Source organism: Bos grunniens, chromosome 15, assembly GCF_055505025.1.
Source record: "Bos grunniens cultivar Pamir isolate PY7600 chromosome 15, Bosgru_T2T1.0, whole genome shotgun sequence".
Classification (NCBI taxonomy): domain Eukaryota; kingdom Metazoa; phylum Chordata; class Mammalia; order Artiodactyla; family Bovidae; genus Bos; species Bos grunniens.
In genome coordinates, this window is record NC_141179.1 from 51132332 (window position 1) to 51153254 (window position 20923).

General features: G+C 40.4%; 1 protein-coding gene and 1 long non-coding RNA gene across 3 annotated transcripts in view; both read left to right on the plus strand.

Moving 5' to 3' along the window:
• Positions 1-20923, plus strand: part of LOC147358157 (uncharacterized) — a 115913-nt gene that overhangs the window by 50432 nt on the left and 44558 nt on the right. Inside the window, exons 3-4 of one of the 2 annotated variants that reach the window (XR_015142139.1) lie at positions 8391-8507; positions 11937-12085. This is a non-coding gene — a long non-coding RNA (uncharacterized LOC147358157). Of the gene's footprint in view, positions 1-8390; positions 8508-11936; positions 12086-20923 lie in introns of those variants that run through there. The other variant, XR_015142140.1, reaches the window with a different exon arrangement.
• On the plus strand, positions 18872-20043 carry LOC147358160 (olfactory receptor 52K1). The gene has a single exon (XM_086340467.1). The coding sequence runs from the start codon at positions 18872-18874 to the stop codon at positions 19814-19816; it is 945 nt and encodes a 314-aa protein (XP_086196593.1). The 3' UTR covers positions 19817-20043.

A 20923-nucleotide genomic window follows, 5' to 3' on the forward strand; every position in this document is an offset into this window, starting at 1 on the left:
ACAGTTATCAAGACAGTATGGTACTGGCACAAAGACAGAAATATAGATCAATGGAGCAAAATAGAAAGCCCAGAGACAAATCCATGCACATATGGACACCTTATCTTTGACAAAGGAGGCAAGAATATACAATGGATTAAAGACAATCTCTTTAACAAGTGGTACTGGGAAATCTGGCCAACCACTTGTAAAAGAATGAAACTAGAACACTTTCTAATATCATACACAAAAATAAACTCAAAATGGATTAAAGATCTAAACGTAAGACCAGAAACTATAAAACTCCTAGAGGAGAACACAGGCAAAACACTCTCCGACATACATCACAGCAGGATCCTCTATGACCCACCTCCCAGAATATTGGAAATAAAAGCAAAAATAAACAAATGGGACCTAATTAACCTTAAAAGCTTCTGCACATCAAAGGAAACTATTAGCAAGGTGAAAAGACAGCCTTCAGAATGGGAGAAAATAATAGCAAATGAAGCAACGGACAAATAACTAATCTCAAAAATATACAAGCAACTCCTGCAGCTCAACTCCAGAAAAATAAATGACCCAATCAAAAAATGGGCCAAAGAACTAAATAGACATTTCTCCAAAGAAGACATACAGAGGGCTAACAAACACATGAAAAGATGCTCAACATCACTCATTATCAGAGAAATGTAAATCAAAACCACTATGAGGTACCATTTCACACCAGTCAGAATGGCTGCGATCCAAAAGTCTACAAATAATAAATGCTGGAGAGGGTGTGAAGAAAAGGGAACCCTCTTACACTGTTGGTGGGAATGCACACTAGTACAGCCACTATGGAGAACAGTGTGGAGATTCCTTAAAAAAACTGGAAATAGAACTGCCTTATGATCCAGCAATCCCACTGCTGGGCATACACACTGAGGAAACCAGAAGGGAAAGAGACATGTGTACCCCAATGTTCATCGCAGCACTGTTTATAATAGCCAGGACATGGAAGCAACCTAGATGTCCATCAGCAGATGAATGGATAAGAAAGCAGTGGTACATATACACAATGGAGTATTACTCAGCCATTAAAAAGAATACATTTGAATCTGTTCTAATGAGGTGGATTAAACTGGAGTGAAGTAAGAGTGAAGTACAGAGTGAAGTAACCAGAAAGAAAAACATCAATACAGTATACTAATGCATATATATAGAATTTAGAAAGATGGTAACAATAACCCTGTATACGAGAGAGCAAAAGAGACACTGATGTATAGAACAATCTTTTGGACTCTGTGGGAGAGGGTGGGATGATTTGGGAGAATGGCATTGAAATATGTATAATATCATATATGAAACGAGTCGCCAGTCCAGATTCGATGCACGATACTGGATGCTTGGGGCTGGTGCACTGGGACGACCCAAAGGGATGGTGTGGGGAGGGAGGAAGGAGGAGGGTTCAGGATGGGGAACACATGTATACCTGTGGCGGATTCATTTTGATATATGGCAAAACCAATACAATATTGTAAAGTTAAAAAAATAAATTTAAAAAAAATGAAAAACAATTTGTGGCAAATAAATTTTATTTCATGGCAAATAGATGAAGAAACAATGAATAGAGTGAGAAACTTTATTTTTGGGGGCTCCAAAATCACTGTAGTCACTGCAGATGGTGACTACAGCCATGAAATTAAAAGACACTTACTCCTTTAAAGAAAAGCTATATGCACCTAGACAGCATATTGAAAAGCATAGACATTGCTTTGCCAACAAAGGTCCATCTAGTCAAAGCTATGTTTTTTTCCAAGAGTTATGTATGGATGTGAGAGTTGGACTATAAAGAAAGCTGAGTGCCGAAGAATTGATGCTTTTGGACTGTGGTGTTGGAGAATACTTTTGAGAGTCCCTTGGACTGCAAGGAGTTCCAACCAGTCCATCCTAAAGGAAATCAGTCCTGAATATTCATTGGAAGGACTGATGCTGAAGCTGAAACTCCAATACTTTGACCACCTGATGCAAAGAACTGACTCAGTTGAAAAGACCCTGATGCTGGGAAGATTGAAGGTGGGAGAAGGGGACGACAGAGGATGAGATGGTTGGATGGCATCACCGACATGATGGACATGATTTTGAGCAAGCTCCGGGAGTTGGTGATGGACAGGGAAGCCTGGCATCCTGCAGTCCATGGGGTCACAGAGTCAGACATGACTGAGCGACTGAACTGAATTTTAAGAACTCTCAGAAGTTTTATCAACTTACCTTACATTACATTTAAAACTTCAGTAGGGTATATGTGGGTTAGAAGACTACCACTATAGCAGTCACATAGGAGAGGACTGTCTCCTGCTTCCTTGTTTCTTGGCTGTCCTCAATCCCAGATTCCTCTTGTGCTATAATTCTTATAAATCTTCACCTGGGGCCTGTTGTACCCTGACCACCTCCTTCTAGAGTCTTTGCAATCTCAGTGGATCATCAGTACCAGTCACACCCCGACACAATCCTGGCAGGGTCTGTCCACTCTATCATGCTTATGCCTTTGTCTAGCTATAGAATCCTCAGCAAACTGGACAGAGTGGCTTACTGGCTTACTCTCTTTAAGCCAACATATTTATTCTGCTTGTGCCCCAGGAATGCTTAGAATCCACTTTCACACCACTTGGAGCCTTGAGAGTGAGAGGCATGGTTTCAACTAATGTTCTTCTTCTTGCCAGGCACAGAGGGTCTTTGTGCATAATCTCATCTGAGACCAGGAAGATAAACCTGTTCTGCCAGATCAGATACCCTTATTATCAATCTTTTGTCATCTTTTTGTCTCAAAGATTTTGAATTTTTAAAAACCAAGAGTTTTGTGTCCTGTTAAGGGGTAACATAGGAAGCCCTGGTTACTCCATATATCCTTCTGTGACTAGATTCTAGAATCAAGAATTCTAGAATTGAATTTGGGAAATGATTCTTTAGATTTCAAAAGAAAGGCCTAAGATCTGAGGGATCTATAGTTCTGGAAATACTGTCAGACCAATGCAAATCTTCTGTTTTAGGGAATAGTATTGTTTATTTTATACTTCTGCCTTCAACAAGGAAAACTGACTATTGATTCAAATGGAAAAAACACCAGCAAAATATAAAATTTATGTTACAATTGAGAGTCAGATAAAAATCTTGGCAGGAGACTCCTCTTTTTTGAGGAATACTTTGTGGTTTAATCCTGATTTGTTAAAGAAAGTTGGATAGGTTTGAGAGTAATTGAGGTGAGACAGTCAAAGGTACAAAAGCCTCTATGTTATGTAGGCAGATTAGTTGGACAGATTGTTGCTCAGCCCCTCAGTCGTGTCCTATTCTTTGAGACCCACTGGACTGAGGCACGCTAGGCTTCTCCATCCCTCACCATCTCCTGGAGTTTGCCCAGGTTCATGTTCATAGAATAGGAGATGCCATCCAGCCATCTCATCCTCTGTCGTCCACTTCTTCTCTTGCCTTCAATCTTTGCCATCATAAGGGTCTTTTCCAATGAGTCAGCTCTTAACATCAGATGGGCAAAGTATTGGAGTTTCAGCACCAGCCCTCCCAATGAATATTCAGGACTGATTTCCTTTAAGGTTGACTAGTTTGATCTCCTTGCTGTCGGAGGGACTCAAGAGTCTTCTCCAACACTACAGTTCAATAGCATCAGTTTTTCAGCTCTCAGCTATACTTATGGTCAAACTCTACATCCTTACATGGCTACAGGAAAAACCAAAGCTTGGATTATGAGGACCTTTGTTGGCAAAGTAATGTCTGCTTTCTAATATGCTGCCTACGTTTGTCATAGCTTCTCTTCCAAGAAGCAAGTATCTTTTAATTTCATGGCCGCAAGTCGCCATCTGCAGTGATTTTGGAGCCCAAGAAAATAACTCACTGTTCCCATTGTTTCCACATCTGTCTGCCAAGAGGTGATGGGACCTGCAATGGAACTAATGTCATGATGATGCCATGATCTTAGTTTTTTGAATGTTGAGTTTTAAGCCAGCTTTTTCACTCTCCTCTTTCATATTCATCAAGAGTCTCCAGTTCCTCCTCACTTTTTGCCATTAGGGTGGTGTCTTGATATTTCTCCTGGCAATCTTGATTCCAGCTTGTGCTTCATCCAGCCCAACATTTCACATGATGGATTCTGCATACAAGTTAAATAAGAAGGGTGACAAAATACAGCCTTGACATACTCCTTTCCCCATTTTGAACCAGTCCATTGTCCCACAATACAATGAGAAAGGCTAGAATTCACTTCAAGAAAATTAGAGATACCAAGGGAACTTTTCATGCAAAGACAGGCACAATAAAGAACAGAAATGGTAGAGACCTAACAGAAGCAGAAGATGTTAAGAAGAGGTGGCAAGAATACACAGAAGAACTGCACAAAAAAATCTCTTCATGACCCAGATAACCACGATGATGTGATCACTCACCTAGAACCATACATTCTGGAATGGAAAGTCAAGTGGACTTTAGGAAGCATCACTATGAACAGAGCTAGTGGAGGTGATGGAATTCCAGTTGAGCTATTTCAAATCCTAAAAGATGGTGCTGTGAAAGTGTTGCACTCAGTATGCCAGAAAATTTTGAAAACTCAGCAGTGGCCAGAGGACTGACTGGAAAAGGTCAGTTTTCATTTCAATCCCAAAGAAAGGCAATGCCAAAGAATGCTCAAACTACCACACAATTGCACTCATCTCACACACTAGCAATATATACTCAAATTTCACTAAGCCAGGCTTCAGCAGTATGTGAACTGTGAACTTCCAGATATTCCAGCTGGATTTAGTAAAGCCAGAGGAACCAGAGATCAAATTTCCAACATCTGTTGGATCATCAAAAAAAGCAAGAGAGTTCCAGAAAAACATCTACTTCTGCTTTATTGACTATGGCAAAGCCTTTGACTGTGTGGATTATAACAAACTGTGGAAAATTCTTAAAGAGATGGGACTACCAGACCACCTCACCTGCCTCCTGAGAAATCTGTATGTAGGTCAAATAGGAACAGTTAGATCTGGACATGAACAACAGACTGGTTCCAAATTGGGAAAGGAGTACGTCAAGGCTGTATATTGTCACCCTGCTTATTTAACTTACATGCAGAGTATATCATGCGAAATGCCAGGCTGGATGAAGCACAAGCTGGAATCAAGATTGCTGGGAAAAATATCAAAAACCTCAGATACGCAGATGACACCACCCTTATGGCAGAAAGTGAAGAACAAAAAAGCCTCTTGCCGAAAGTGAAAGAGGAGAGTGAAAATTTTCGCTTAAAACTCAACATTCAAAAAACTAAGATCACGGCATCTGGCCCCATCACTTCATGGGAAATAGATGGGGAAACAGTGGAAACAGTGACAGACTATTTCTTTGGGCTCCAAAATCACTGCAGATGGTGACTGCAGCCATGAAATTTAAAGATGCTAGCTCCTTGGAAGAAAAGCTGTGCCCAACCTAGACAGCATATTAACAAGCAGAGAGATTACTTTGCCACCAAAGGTTCGTTTCATCAAAGCTATGGTTTTTCCAGTACTTGTGTGTGTATGTGAGAGTTTGACTATAAAGAAATATGAGTGCCAAAGAATTGATGCTTTTGAACTTTGGTGTTGGAGAAGACTCTTGAGAGTCCCTTGGACTGCAAGGAGTTCCAACCAGTCCATACTAAGGGCAATCAGCCCTGAATATTCATTGGAAGGACTGATGCTGAAGCTGAAACTCCAATACTTTGGCCACCTGGTGCAAAGAACTGACTCAATTAAAAAGACCCTGATTCTGGGAAAGGTTGAAGGCTGGAGGAGAAGGGGACGACAGAGGATGAGATGGTTGGATTGGCATCACCAGCTTGATGGGTATGAGTTTGAGTAAGCTCCGGGAGTTTGTGATGGACAGGGAAGCCTGGCGTGCTCCAGTCCATGGGTCACAAAGAGCTGGACACAACTAAACTGAATCAAAAGACACAGGCTGTCTAAAGAGACCCACTTCAGATCTAGGAACACATACAGACTGAAAGTGATGTGTAAGAAGGTATTCCATGCAAATGGATATCAAAAGAAAGATGGACTAGAATTCTTGTATCAGGTAAAATAGACTTTAAAATAAGGCTGTTTCAAGAGACAAAGTAGGACAGGACATAATGAGGAAGGGATAAGTAAGAAGAAGATATAACAATTATACATATGCATTGAACATAGGAGCACCTCAATATATAAGGCAGATACTAACAGCCACAAAGGAGAAATTGACAATAACACAATTGACAATAGTGTTTAAGACAGAAAAAGGTCAAAAAGAAAACATCCCCTAAATGACGTATTACACCATTGGACTTAATTGATCTTTATAGGGCATTCCATCCGAAAGCAGTGGACTACAATTTCTTCTCAAGTACACATGGGACATGCTTCAGGATAGGTCACATGGTCTGCCACAAAGTCAGCCTCAGGAAATTTAAGACATTTGAATTCAAGCATCTTTTCTCAGTACAACACTAAGATTAGAAATCAACAAGAAAAAAACACTATAAAAAATTAACACATTGTGGCTAAACAATCTTTCTAAATAACTAAGGAAATCAAAAGATATCTGGAGAGAAAGGAGAATGAAAATAATCCAAAATCTATGAGACACAGCAAAAGCAGTGTCTCACAGGGCATATACCTGAAGAAAACTATAATTCAGAATACACCCTAATGATCACTGCAGCACTATTTACAATAGCCAGGGCACAGAAGCAACCCAAATGTCCATCAACAACAGAATAAAGAAAATGTGGCACATATATACAATTGGATATTATTTAGCCATATAAAGGAATAAAACTACTATGACATTTTCAGAGATGTGGATGGACCTGAAGACTGTCATATAGAGTGAAGTCAGAAAGAAAAATATCATATAGTATTGCTTATATGTGTAATCTAGGAAAATGATACAGAAGAATGTATTTGCAAAACAGAAATAGAGACACAGATGTGGAGAACAAACCCATGGATACCAGCGGAGGAAGGAGAAGTGTGAGGATTTGAGGGACTGGGATTGACATAAACACACTGCTGCTGCTGCTGCTGCTAAGTCGCTTCAGTCGTGTCTGACTCTGTGCGACCCTATAGATGGCAGCCCACCAGGCTCCTCCATCCCTGGGATTCTCCAGGCAAGAACACTGGAGTGGGTTGCCATTTCCTTCTCCAGTGCATGAAAGTGAAAAGTGAAAGTGAAGTCACTCAGTCGTGTCTGTCTCTTAGCGACCCCATGGACTGCAGCCTACCAGGCTCCTCCATCCATGGGATTTTCCAGGCAAGACATAAACACACTACTGTGTATCAAATAGATAACTAATGAGAACCTACCGTATAGTATAGGGAACTTTACTCACTGCTCTGTGGTGACCTAAATGGAAAGGCAGGCAAAAAATGAAGGGGTGTATGTATATGTATAGCTTATTCACTTTGCTGTACAGCAAAAACTAACAACATTGTAGAACTATACTCCAATAAAAACATTCTGTGTTGTACACCTGAAACTAATATAATGCTGTAAATCAACTATACTTCAAAAAAAAACAGATAATTGTTGATGAGGATGTGGAGAAGTTGGAAACCCTTATACATTGTTAAAAGGGATATAAAATGGCTTACTACTATGGATAACAGCATCTAAAAAAATTAAAAATAGAATCACCACAGGACCCAGCGACTTCACCTCTGTATACATACCCAAAAGAACTGAAAGCAGACTCTCAAAGGGATGTTTGTACAGCCATGCCTTTTGTAACATTATACCTAATATGTAAAAGGTAGAAGCAACTCAAGTGTCCATGTATGGATAAAAGAACAAAATGTGGTATATACAAAAATATTTAACCTTAAAAAGAATGGATATTCTGACATGTACTGCAACATGGATGGACACTGAGGACATTATGCTAAAAGAAATAATCTAGTTACAAAAGAAACATACTTGATTCCACTTATATGAGGCATCTAAATTGTCAAATTCATAGACAGAGAATGGGGGTCTCCTGGGGCAGAAAGAAAGAGGAATAAGCATTTACTATTTAATGTATACTGAGTTCCAGTTTTTCAAGATGAAAAGAACTCTGAAGATGAGTGTCAATGATTGCACAATATGAATGTATTTAATACTACTGCACTATGCACTTCAAAATGGTAAAGTGGAAGTGAAAATGTTAGTTGCTCAGCCGTGTCTGACTCTTTGCGACCCCATGGACTGTAAGGATTCTCCAGGCAAGAATACTGGAGTGGGTTGCCATTTCCTTCTCCAGGGGGTCTTCCAGACCCAGGGTTCAAACCTGGGTCTCTTTCATTGCAGGCAGATTCTTTACTGTTTGAGCCACCAGGGAAGTCTCAAATGATTAAGAAACTAAATTTTTGGTTATGTGTGTTTTTCCACAGTTTAAAAAAAAAAAAAGGAATTCTAACATATATCCTTATGAGAAGAGGAAATTTGGGCATGGGCACACTCAGAAGAACACACTGTGAAGGTAAAGTGAGAAAAATGCCAAGTAAAAGGTAAGAATAAAGCTCCAAGACACCAACCCTACCAGCACCTTAACTTGGCCTTTTAGCCTCCAGAATTGTGAAGCCACTGTTTCTCTTTTTTAACCCACTCAGTGTATGGTACTTTGTGCTTCCCAGATGCCGCTAGTGGTAAAGAACACATTTGCCAATTCAGGAGATGCAGGTTCAATCCTTGGGTAGGGAGCATTCTGTGGAGGAAGAAATGGCACCCTACTCTAGTATTTTTGCCTGGAAAATTCTAAGGACAGAGGACCCTGGTGGGCTATAGTCCATGAAGTCACAAAGAACTGGACAAAACTGAAGCGAATTAGCATGCATACACTCACACGAACGGTATTTTATTATACCAGCCCAGCAAACTAGTACACCATCATACAATATCTTCCACAAAAGCATATTTGCACTTTTACCCTGTGATCCCATTGTTTCTTAAGAGAATATGCATGTGTGTGTGCTTAGTCATTCCGTCCTGCCTGACTCTTTGTGACCCCTTAGACTTTAGCCCACTAGGCTCCTCTGTCCATGGAATTTTCTAACAAGAATACTGGGACAGGTTGCTATTTCCAACTCCAAGGGATTTTCTCCACCCAGGGATCCAACCCACATCTCCTGTGTCTCCTGTATTGCAGGTAGGTTCTTAGACTACCGTTTAGGAAATATACATATATGTCTATCTCTACAAATTTCTTTTTTTTTTATCATTGACAAATAAAAAGTCCATGTCAGATGGAATCAGAAACGTTGGAAGGAGTAAAAAAAAAAGGGATAGGGGTGTAGCAAGAACCCAGAGACCTACTTAATGCTTTTTTCTATCTTTGCTCTCAATTCTCCTTACCACCAGCCCTGACCCCCCTCCCCCCTGCCTCATACACACACACACACACACACACACACACACACAAAGAAATAGTTCCCAGGGTCAAAACTTTTTTTTTTTTTTTTACCATAGTTAAGACAGATGGAAACCTTAAAAATTACAGTAAATTCTAACAACACATCAACAAACAATGTGTGCATGCTAAATCACTTCAGCCATGTCTGACTCTTTGCAACTCTATGGACTGTAGCCCACCAGGCTCCCCTGTCCATGGGATTGTCCAGGCAAAAATACTAGAGTGGGTTGACATGCCCTCCTCCAGGGAATTGTGCTGACCCAGGGATCAGACCCACATCTCTTAAGTCTCCTGCATTAGGTGGGCTCTTTACTACTAGCTCCACCTGGAAAGCCCAAAAGACAAAGTAACATGCCTGAAAAGAAGCAGTTCCCAAAACAGAGGGCTGCTTATCCTCTTGAGGACTTACACAAGAAGTGTCACAGCCTGTAGGTCATATACATCACCAATGAAGAAGGAATGGCCTTGTTTCCAGGATAAGTCCAATATTACAAGGCTCCCGAAGTCAAGTAATACCTCTAACATCAGAGCAACTGTGATCAGTCACACATAGTAAAAGATAAACTACCTTCTGTATTAACTCATTTGAGTTTGGCATATGAACAAAGCATGAACAAGAAATGTGAGCAGCCTATAAGCAGATGACATTTTACCATCATACACAGAATATGAAATTAGGAAAAAGAAACCTGGTGCAGTGGTCTGGGCCTAGTGATGATATTTCTAGACAACTACAAATTAGGACTTGCCAACATCCCAAATGAGTGTGCAGAGCTGCGTATCGTCAGTGAAGCAGCAAGAACAGTGCTTGAGTGTAGGACCTAGTGCTACTCAGTGATCCCAAGACTCCTTCCTTCCTGTTGCTTGAGTCAAAAGTCTCAGTGTTATCTTTAAAGCTCTTTTTTCTCAAACCTTCTAATCTTTTAAGAAATCCCATAGGCACTTTTGGAAATAATGCAAAATCTGATTGTTTCTCACCTCATACAATGTTAGCACCTTGATGAGGAGACAATATAATCTCTGGATTATTGTCATACTCCTCCCTGCTTCTACCCTCACCTTCTTCCTCTGTTCTTATCATAGAAACAAGACACTATCTTTGAGAAATGTATATCATGTCAACTCTCTGCCCAGAACTCTGAATTTTATTCTGAAAAAAATTAAGAAACTTTTGCCAAGTCCTTCAGTTCAGTTCAGTCGCTCAGTCGTGTCTGACTCTTTGCAACCCCATGAATCGCAGCATGCCAGGCCTCCCTGTCCGTCACCAACTCCCGGAGTTCACCCAGACTCACGTCCATCGAGTCAGTGATGTCATCCAGCCATCTCATCCTCTGTCGTCCCCTTCTCCTCCTGCCCCCAATCCCTCCCAGCATCAGAGTCTTTTCCAATGAGTCAAATCTTCACATGAGGTGGCCAAAGTACTGGAGTTTCAGCTTTAGCATCATTCCTTCCAAAGAAATACCAGGGCTGATCTCCTTCAGAATAGAGTGGTTGGATCTCCTTGTAGTCCAAGGGACTCTCAAGGGTCTTCTCCAACACTACAGTTCAAAGGCATCAATTCTTCAGCGCTCAGCTTTCTTCACAGTCCAACTCTCACATCCATACATGACCACTGGAAAAACCATAGCCTTGACTAGACAGACCTTTGTTGGCAAAGTAATGTCTCTGCTTTTCAATATGCTATCTAGATTGGTCCTTACCTGGTCTAAATTTCTGTGTGATCAAAAAACTCAGCTAGCCAAATATAAGCAAATTAAAAACCAAAAAAGAAGGGAAATAAGCTCCCCCCCCCCCAAAAAAAAGTATTGGAGTGAATGAAAGATACATTTGAATTCATTAAATTCATGGGACCAAAAGTAACACTCACTGTTCAAGTCAAGAAAAAGAGAAGGCAGAATAAAATTGAGTAATAGCTTTAAATAGATAAGAAAGTGACTTATCTAGAATTCTGTTCCCAGTGAAAATATCCTTGAGATTAAAGATGACTGAAAGAGTTTTATAAATAATTATTGACGGAATAATGTCAATAATGTCTAGTGTCACTGCTAGGCCTACACTAAAAGCAAAATAAAAGTTCTTAAAGCAGAAGAAAAATGAATAACATAGCAGCACAGAATTGTGCAGAATGAAGAATAAGAGAAAATTTAAACATGTGGATAAATGTGAGTTAATATTGATGCACAAAAGTCAGGAAGACACAAATAGAATACAAAATGGAATTGAGCTAAGATGATCTAGCAATCTCCAACAGTTATATAAGCCACAGTCCCTCCCCACTCATGTTTTTTCATCATTTTCCCCATACTATCAGGCTTTATCCCCTCAGAATGGAGTTAGGGGGAAACATAAGCTACTTTGTTCCCTCAAGCCCTGCCTGCTTTATCTGGCTTTGCCTGGATGTTCTGACCATGGGCTGTAGTCACTCATTTAAGCCTGTATCAACTCAGCCTTGCTGGCCATGTCCTAGATCTATTTCCTGTGAGCATGGTATTCCTAACTTAACAGTGTGTCCTCTGTTCCATCATAGATTTCTCTCAACACTGCTGCTGCTAAGTCACTTCAGTCATGTCCAACTCTGTGCGACCCCATAGATGGCAGCCCACTAGGCTCCTCTGTCCTTGGGATTCTCCAGGCAAGAATACTGGAATGGGTTGCCATTTCCTTCTCCAATGCATGAAAATGAAAAGTGAAAGTAAAGTCTCTCAGTCATGCCCAACTCTTAGTGACCCCATGGACTGCAGCCCACCAGGCTCCTCTGTCCATGGGATTTTCCAGGCAAGAGTACTGGTGTGGGTTTCCATTGCCTTCTCCGTCTCTCAACACAAAGGCTTATTTTTCTGTCTTGCTTGCTTTGCTCCTTATGCCACCTTTTGGACTATCTATACTTGGTTAATTTAGACTCCGAATATAAAGGTATTATGTAGGAATTCCACTTTAACATCTCAGGATAACAGACATATCTTTGGAGCTGGAGGTTGTGGGGGTTTTGGGGTCACTGAATAGACTACCCTGAAGGCTAACAATGATGAGAGATAAGTTAGGTCCAGGATAGCTCTATAGGAAGAGGGTGGGTACATTGAGATATATAGCTCTAAGTTACTTTTTTAAAGTATTATGGGGAATTATGACAGGTAATGTTCATGGGGAATCCTGGTAAAAACAGGCTTCCAACTCAGGACTTTGCAAAATAGCAAATATCAAAGTCAGTTGTAGATAGAAAGATCAACCATTTTCAATAGATGTTGGTAATTACTTATTGATAATACTTACAATAGGACTTCTCAAATATATAATTATATCATCCAGGTAAATTAGGATAAATTAAGAATATGATCTCCATTTTAGATCAACAGAATAAGGTCAGAGAAATTGCAATTCCAAATTTATAAGCTGAAAATCAATGCCAATATGTAACATATACGCAAAGCAAATACCCAAGAGATGATTTTGGCCTTGACCTGATTCAGCCAGAACTCCTATCAAGTAGGACTTAGTTGCAGTTTATATGTTCTAATGGAGCTCTCTTTCTTAGACATGGGTAAGGTAGGGTAGGGATAAGGGGAGGCATGTAGAAGACCAAGTGCTCTCAGCCTCTGGAGAGCAAGCAATGACCTTTGGGATATGTGAATTGGCACCACTAAATATAGACAGGACATGGGCTATTGGAAACCCCAGGGATGGAGTAGAGCCCTGGGTCAGGGGAGCCCCATAGTGTCAACCCTCAGAGGAGAGATTAAGAGGCTTCAATAAACCCCTGAGGGCCTTTACCAAGTGCAGCAGTGTCTGCTTCCATATCGTTTCGGGAGAAGATTAGAGGTTTGTCAGGGTAAAGCCAGCTGCTCCTTTCTAAGCTCTCACCTTCTCAGATTTCTCCCACTGGGACTGCATGAAGTTAAAGGACAGAGCCAAGAATTCTACTTCAGACTAAGGGCTGTGGGCAGGGCTAGAACTGCAGAAAACAGGAAAGAGGGAACATAGGTGTGGTGAGTGGGGAAGGATGGGGGCACAGTCAGTTACTTCCCATACCCAGGCCCAATTAGGAGGCTTCTGCATGAATTAGGAGAGAGAAAATGTGGCCTGAACTAAAAAAGATACAGGTAGAAATAAGAAATACATTTCTAATAGGTTCTTCTCCCACAAGCCACATCCTTAAAGGACCTTAGGTGAGTGACTGTGTTCTTATCTCTGGGTCTTATTTTTTTTTTTTTTTTTTTTATCTCTGGGTCTTAATCTTAAAATCCATCAGTATGATATCTTTTTACAATATAGATATAGACTACAAAGTAGATGTGTAGGGGGAGTGTGTAATTTCCTCGGTTCTGTCTCATCACAACAAAAATTTGAAGCAACAGACCAGCGTTGCTGCTCTCAGACAGACCAGTGTTACAGCTCTGGGATGGACCACTGTTACAGCTCCGTGTTACAGCTCAGTTTTATTTAGAAAATAAAGGAAAATATATCCTTGAAGTGTGAGGGCATGCCAACACAAAAGACTTGAAAAGAAGAGAGAGAAAGAGAGCATCCCAGAGAGAGTGAGAGTGAGCCAGAGAGCCCCAGCCCTTTGGCTCCTCTTTTTATATGTTTTTTTCTCCTCCCCCTGGGCCTCTTATATGTAAATTGGGCTAGCCAGGAGTGCTGTTTGTTCTACCTAAGGTTCCTCACTCTGGTCCTCGAACCTTCCTTTGTTCTATTTTCATGGGCTTTTCCCTTCCTTGTCTTTTAGCCACCGCTATTCTGGACTCCTCTTTCCTATTCTAACTACCTAACAGATGCATGTGTCAACTAGTACTTTCTGTTTATGAAAAACCATTTAAGTACTTTTGGGAAAACAAATAAGACAAGTTCTGTTGTCCAGTGACGACACTTTGGCTCTTGAAACTGTATACCCTGGAAAAAAAACGTTAACTACAAGCAGGTTCCTACATCCTGAGTATTAGGGAAAGAAGCTTGTCTCCACTCTTTCCCACTCAGATTCTGATTCTGAGAAGGGCATATTCTTGATGAGCTTCAGCAGAAATAAAATTCAGATACTGTTGTAAATCTGCGTTTGGATAAATAAATGGGATTTCTCAGGTGCATTTTTCTTTGAGAAAGGGTGGACAAGCCACAAAGTGATCAGTTATGTTCAGAAAGTGTACAGAATAAGCCAGGAAAATGTAGAGACTCAGATGTAAAGTCGATGTATTTGGTTTTGTGGGGAAATCTATATTTACTGAGGGTAAAGTTGCAATAGGTGTGAGATTGTTAACAATCATTTAGAGAGTGCTTGCTAGGTACGTGGTACTTTTATTGGCACTGAAGATAAACCTGTGAACAAAAATTCCTGCTGTCATAATTTTGTCTCCTACAAAGCTAAGTGCTTGTTCCAGCAGACACGTGGGAATATTAAGATATGCAAAAATGCTTTCCAATGAGAAGAGGATGTTATGCTGCTGCATCCAGCCAAGGCTAGTGAGGGGTTCCTTAGATATCTGTCATATGTAATAGAAGTTCTATTATAGAGATTTCAGTTCTTGGTTCTCCACTCTTTATGAATACTTAGTGCTTTGATGATCTCAGCTTCATAGATATTATCTATTTACAGTGATAAGTTTATATCAGCAGCCAAAATCTGTCTTAAACTCTAGACTCATATCTAAATATATCAACAGGTTTATTTAGATTTCTACTTACCTTCTAAAACATTTCTCAGCTTTTCTCCCCCTGCATAGCCTTCTCCATCTCAGTTGAGAGCAGCTTCTTTTTCCAGTTGTTCAAGCCAAATATCTTGATGTCATCTTTGACTCCTTTTTTCTCATGACATGTATTTAATCTATTTTTTTTAAATCCCATTGCTTCTTAGCATATATGCTGTCACTTTTGTTTCTTAGCCAACATTTTCCTTCCCTGATTATAGACACCAGAGTCTTTTTTTCTTCTGTTTTTACCCTTGCTCATTCATGCTACCCTTATTACAGAAGCTGCAGAAAACTTTAAAAATATTTTTTTTTAATACATCACTTCTCAAAAAAAGTGACAATGAGAGAAATAAGCATTTGCAAAGTTCTGCAAAGGTCTGCAGGGCCCTGTGTGATCTGGCTCTACATATGTGTCCTGTATGGATCTCTCTCACATTCACATCATCTAACCACACTGGCCTTCAGCTGATCCTTGGTCTTTAGCCATATTCTGCCTTAGGGCATTTGTTCTGACTGTTTCCTTCACTTAGAGTTCTTAGCACAAGGGTTAGTTCCCTATATTCTCCATCTTGTGATGCCTGTCCCACTTCTTCTCATCCAACTTTTTGTTTTAGCCATTGCTGGGGCAATTCCTTGACTGCAGGTATGGCCTGAGTGCACTTTACTCAGCTGCACCCTGCCCCTGGGTTTCTCTGGTCCACTGCATGGGGCACCTGAAGGACACTTCTCAAGCTATTCTTGAACCTGTGTGAACCTGGGAGTGTGAAGAAATCAACACCATTTGGGTCAACCCTTGACCTGGTGGTGGGGTGGAAACCAGACCTGGTGGTAGGGTGGAAGCCAGTGGATAAATATACTCATCTTTTGTGTCAGGTAGATGATCCAGAGGTGCCTTCTACATGATTTTTCATGTGGGGTTGGACACACTTGGTCACAGCATTATCCAGCTCAGTGCTGCATTTTTGGATACGCTTCTCAGCTTTTCAGTTTTACTCTTTTCTAGTATTTTCTCTACATAAACCATCTTGATGGAATCCCAGTTTCTTTTAAAGAAGCCAGAAACCAATCTCATTTATCTCCTCACCTCAGTTTCTGCATAAATTCCTTTCTCTTCTATTTAAAATTGCTTACCTCCCCTCTCCTCCAACTTCAGGATTTACTAACCTCATCACCCTGTTTCTTTCACAATAGTGATACCCTCAGTCACTCTGTGATTTGATTATTATGTTCTTTTATTATCCTACTCAAACCTTTAGAAAATTTGTCCTACCAATGGTTATCAGTCTGTTTTGTTCTTGGATTTATCTATAACTTATTCAGTAAAAATATTGTTCTGGAAGTTTACTGAATATATTTACTGAATGTTCTATGAATATAAAATTGACCACAGTTCAATATTGAGCCCTTAAAGAATTTAACATTTAGAAGTAAGGCAGAAACAGGGGACTGAATGAGAAGCTAGGAAGGTAGGAAATGGTAGTATCATTGTACTCAAGAGAAGAGAGGATTTTAAAAAGGAGAAAGGTAATTCAGATAAAACTTGCTGAGAGGCTGAGTTGCATGAAAGCAAGTTAAGTTACAAGAGCACCATCTGCCTAGTGGCCATTGGTGGTGACTGGGAGCAGTTTCAGGGACAGAATGGGAATGAAATGGTTTATTACCAAATGCTATTTCAAACAGTTGAGACTGAAGCATTTCTAGATATTTCCTGTGATGAGAAGCAGAGATCTGAGTTTATAGGAGAATATAAAATCATGGAAGGGAGAATGTTAACAATTTTTTAACAGAAAACTGTAGTTCTATGGAGGAGGAAAGATAAATGGCAAATAAGATGCTGCAAACACTAAAGGATTTTATGTATAATCCCACCTACCCTCACAACAAGCTCTAGTGAGGTGGAGCATAGCAATTCCCCAGTTACAGAGAAGGAAAACAGACCTGGAGATAAGTGATCAGTGCAAGGCCACGCAGCTAGTGTAAGTAGCAGTCATGATTTAATTCAATATCTTCAGATTCTAAATTTTTTCATACCACATGGAAAGAAACTAGCTTATTTTCAACTTGGATATGCTGAATTTTTTGCATCTAAGGTGTTTTAATGGAAGCAATAAAGTCTAGTTATTTAGGACATTGGAATTGGAGAAAGCTAGAACTCAGCTATCTAACACTACTATGGTATCTGAGAGATGAAGTTTCTAAAAATTTAATTTTCTAATATTAAAAGAGAGCAAGTTCTTTCAGTACTTACTTTGTCCAGTATTACGTTAATGTTTTAAATCTATTATCTTATTAATGCTCATAAACTTATTAACTGGACCTAGAAAAGAGTATCTGTGTTGAAACTGAACCACTCCAATATTTAAGGATTTAAAAAAAAAAGAGAGAGAAAGAAGGAAAGGTTAGATATTGTTAAGAATAAAGTGCTTTTATTTTTTTTAATGGAAATCAGATATCAGTCTTGAAGATAAGAATTCTCCTGTGATGAAAAAACATTAAAAAGAAAAAAGAAAGAATTCTCCTGTGATGAACAGAAGGAGCTGGAAAATGGGTAGAGGGAGAGCCACATGAATATGGAGGTTGATATGAATTTAAGTGAAGGAGAACAGAAAGAAGTGGCTCATTTTTTTTTTTTTTCCAATAAGCTAGAGGCAGGGCTGTATTACAGAGATTTGTGCATATGGAAGGGACCTGGGAGATACATTCTAGAGCAGCTGTTTCCAGGAGAATTTTCTGCAGTGATGGAAATATTCTGTATCTGAATGGTCCAATATGGTAACCACTAGTTATATATGCTGCTGCTGCTGCTGCTAAGTCGCTTCAGTCGCGTCCGACTTTCTGCGACCCCATAGATGGCAGCCCACCAGGCTCCACCGTCCCTGGGATTCTCCAGGCAAGAACACTGGAGTGGGTTGCCATTTCCTTCTCCAATGCGTGAAAGTGAAAAGTGAAAGCGAAGTTGCTCAGTCGTGTCAGACTCTTCACGACCCCATGGACCACAGCCTACCAGGCTTCTCCATCCATGGGATTCTCCAGGCAATAATACTGGAGTGGGTTGCCATTGCCTTCTCCTACTGAGCAGTTAATACGTCAATCACATTAAAACACTGAGTTTTCAGTTCAGTCATTCAGTCGTGTCCAACTCTTTGCGACCCATGAACTGCAGCACAGCGGGCTTCCCTGTCCATCACCAACTCTGGGAGCTTGCTCAAACTCATGTCCATCGATTGAGTTTTAATTTTTACAAATTGAAATAGCCGTGTCTGGCTAGTGGCAACCACATCAGATGTAGCAGTACTAGAGAAAATATACAAGTTGTGTGATTAGTAGGAGCATTGGAAATTGTATGCATTATTTTATTTACCCAGACACCTAAGTCTGAGATTTATGAACAGAAAATTGGCTTTTATGATTGTGAGTTTAGCTTAATTATGCAGAAAAGGTACCAAGGTTTATTTTAAAGAAAATGAATTGGCTTAAATGTATTTTTACTTCTTTTTATCAGGGTATTTGACATCACCATGAACACAGAAAACACTAGCTTTTCTCTGTTCTTTTATGAAAATGTCTTGTGATATCCATTTTAATGATGTGTAATGTTCTATCTACTAAATGAGATTGAGCTCCTTGAGGGTAGAAATGTGGGTTATACTTCTCCATGTCTATGAGGACTAATACCTGATTTTGTTCAAGGTCCAGCAATGGAAATAAGGGCTAATGCTCCCAGGAAGTTTTACATAGGAGAAGTTACCTTGTAAAAACTGATGAAGGAGAATTTCCAGGAACCATGGCAGCCTCTAATATTACCTCAACCCATCCAGCTGCCTTCTTGTTGGTAGGAATTCCAGGTTTGGAGCACCTGCATGTCTGGATCTCCATTCCCTTCTGTCTTGCCTATACTTTGGCTCTTCTAGGCAACTGCACCCTTCTCTTCATTATTCGAGGTGATGCAGCCCTCCATGAGCCCATGTACCTCTTTTTGGCCATGCTAGCGATCATTGATCTTGTCCTCTCTTCTACAACACTTCCCAAAATGCTGGCTATTTTTTGGTTTAGAGATCGAGAAATCAACTTCTATGCCTGTCTGGTCCAGATGTTCTTTCTCCACTCCTTCTCCATCATGGAGTCTGCAGTGCTGCTGGCCATGGCCTTTGACCGCTATGTGGCCATCTGCAAGCCACTGCACTACAGCACCATCCTCACCGGACCACTTATCACCAAGATCGGCTTGGCTGCTGTGACTCGGGCTGTGACACTAATGACTCCACTTCCCTTTCTGATCAGACGCTTCCACTACTGCCGAGGTCCAGTGATTGCCCACTGCTACTGTGAGCACATGGCCGTGGTAAGGCTGGCCTGCGGGGACACTCGCTTCAACAACATCTATGGCCTTGCTGTGGCCATGTTCATAGTAGTGTTGGACCTGCTCTTTGTTATTCTGTCTTATATCTTCATCCTCCAGGCGGTTCTACAGCTTGCCTCTCATGAGGCCCGCTACAAGGCCTTTGGGACCTGTGTGTCCCACATAGGTGCTATCTTGTCCACCTACACACCTGTGGTCATCTCCTCAGTGATGCACCGTGTGGCTCGGCGGGCTGCCCCGCATGTCCACATACTGCTTGCTATCTTTTATCTTCTTTTCCCACCCATGGTCAACCCCATCATCTATGGTGTCAAGACCAAGCAGATTCGTGATCATGTGCTGAGTCTATTCTGGAGGAAGAATGTATAGATATAAACTTTTTTTTCTTAAGCACTAGTCCTGAACCCATCAGTCCAGTGGATACTGAACTGAGATGGAGAGGAAAAACCTCAATAGGAAAATTTGAGTTTGGCAGTCCTCCAGTGTAAGTCCCATTCCTCACAAATCCAGTCAGATCAAACCAGGTATGTTCCTATAGTTTCATAGCAGAGGTCTGATCTATTCTTGTAGGCTCATCACATGCGTAAGGACAACATAAAGACCCTTCCAAAGCATTTCTGTCATCTAGGTGAAAGACAGTAGAAATACTGGCTGAGATTGGTACAAGAAGCTGAGATTTTGGTCAGTTCTTCATCTAGACTGAGGAATTGAAGCACAAATTTTAAGACCCATATGCCAATACCGCAACTAGTACTACTGAAATTGCCTCCAAATCCTTTCTGATAAGTGGACTTTAGCCTCTACCACTCTTTAGCCAACTACCACTCAATGTTATTAGCTCTACAGTTGAACAGCTCATGTCTAATGAGTCTTATTCCTCCCATTGAGTCAGTTTCCGAATTCCTTTCAGACTCATACTAATGGCCAACTTTTTACTGAACACTTATCAGGTGTTTTCTCCTGACATCCATTTATACAAACATATCATCCTGTAACTAACTCTTCACATGTATATGTCTTTTGTCTCCAAAACCACTAATTGTAATATTTATTGAATGAGAGTTGAATACCATCTTTAGGCTATGAAATGTAGAAACAGTAATTAACATCATTCCATCATGAAGTTAAGACTTCTGAAGCTAGAGAAACAAGTTACAGTATGTAATTGTGGTAGGTTGAATTATTGTTCAGATATTTATTCTCTTGTCCCTCTACCATGGGAGGGATTTTTCTCACTCCAGAATGTTAAATCTTTGATATGGCCTGTGGAATTTAGTGGTCTTGAAATGTGCCACAATAATAAAAGATGTTAAAATGTGTCTGTAGCTTGGCTCAGTCATTCTCACTTTTCTCCTCTGCTTATAAGAATGATCATGCTCCCAGAGCTTTTTTTTTTTCACCCTAGACCAAGATGGAAAATATATATGAAGCAGATGTGAATCTGACTCACAGACTGGAATACAGCCACAGCTGACC

Bases quoted from the DNA above. Each gene is read 5' to 3' on its own strand.
- LOC147358160 (XM_086340467.1), top strand. From the start codon at position 18,872: ATGGCAGCCTCTAATATTACCTCAACCCATCCAGCTGCCTTCTTGTTG.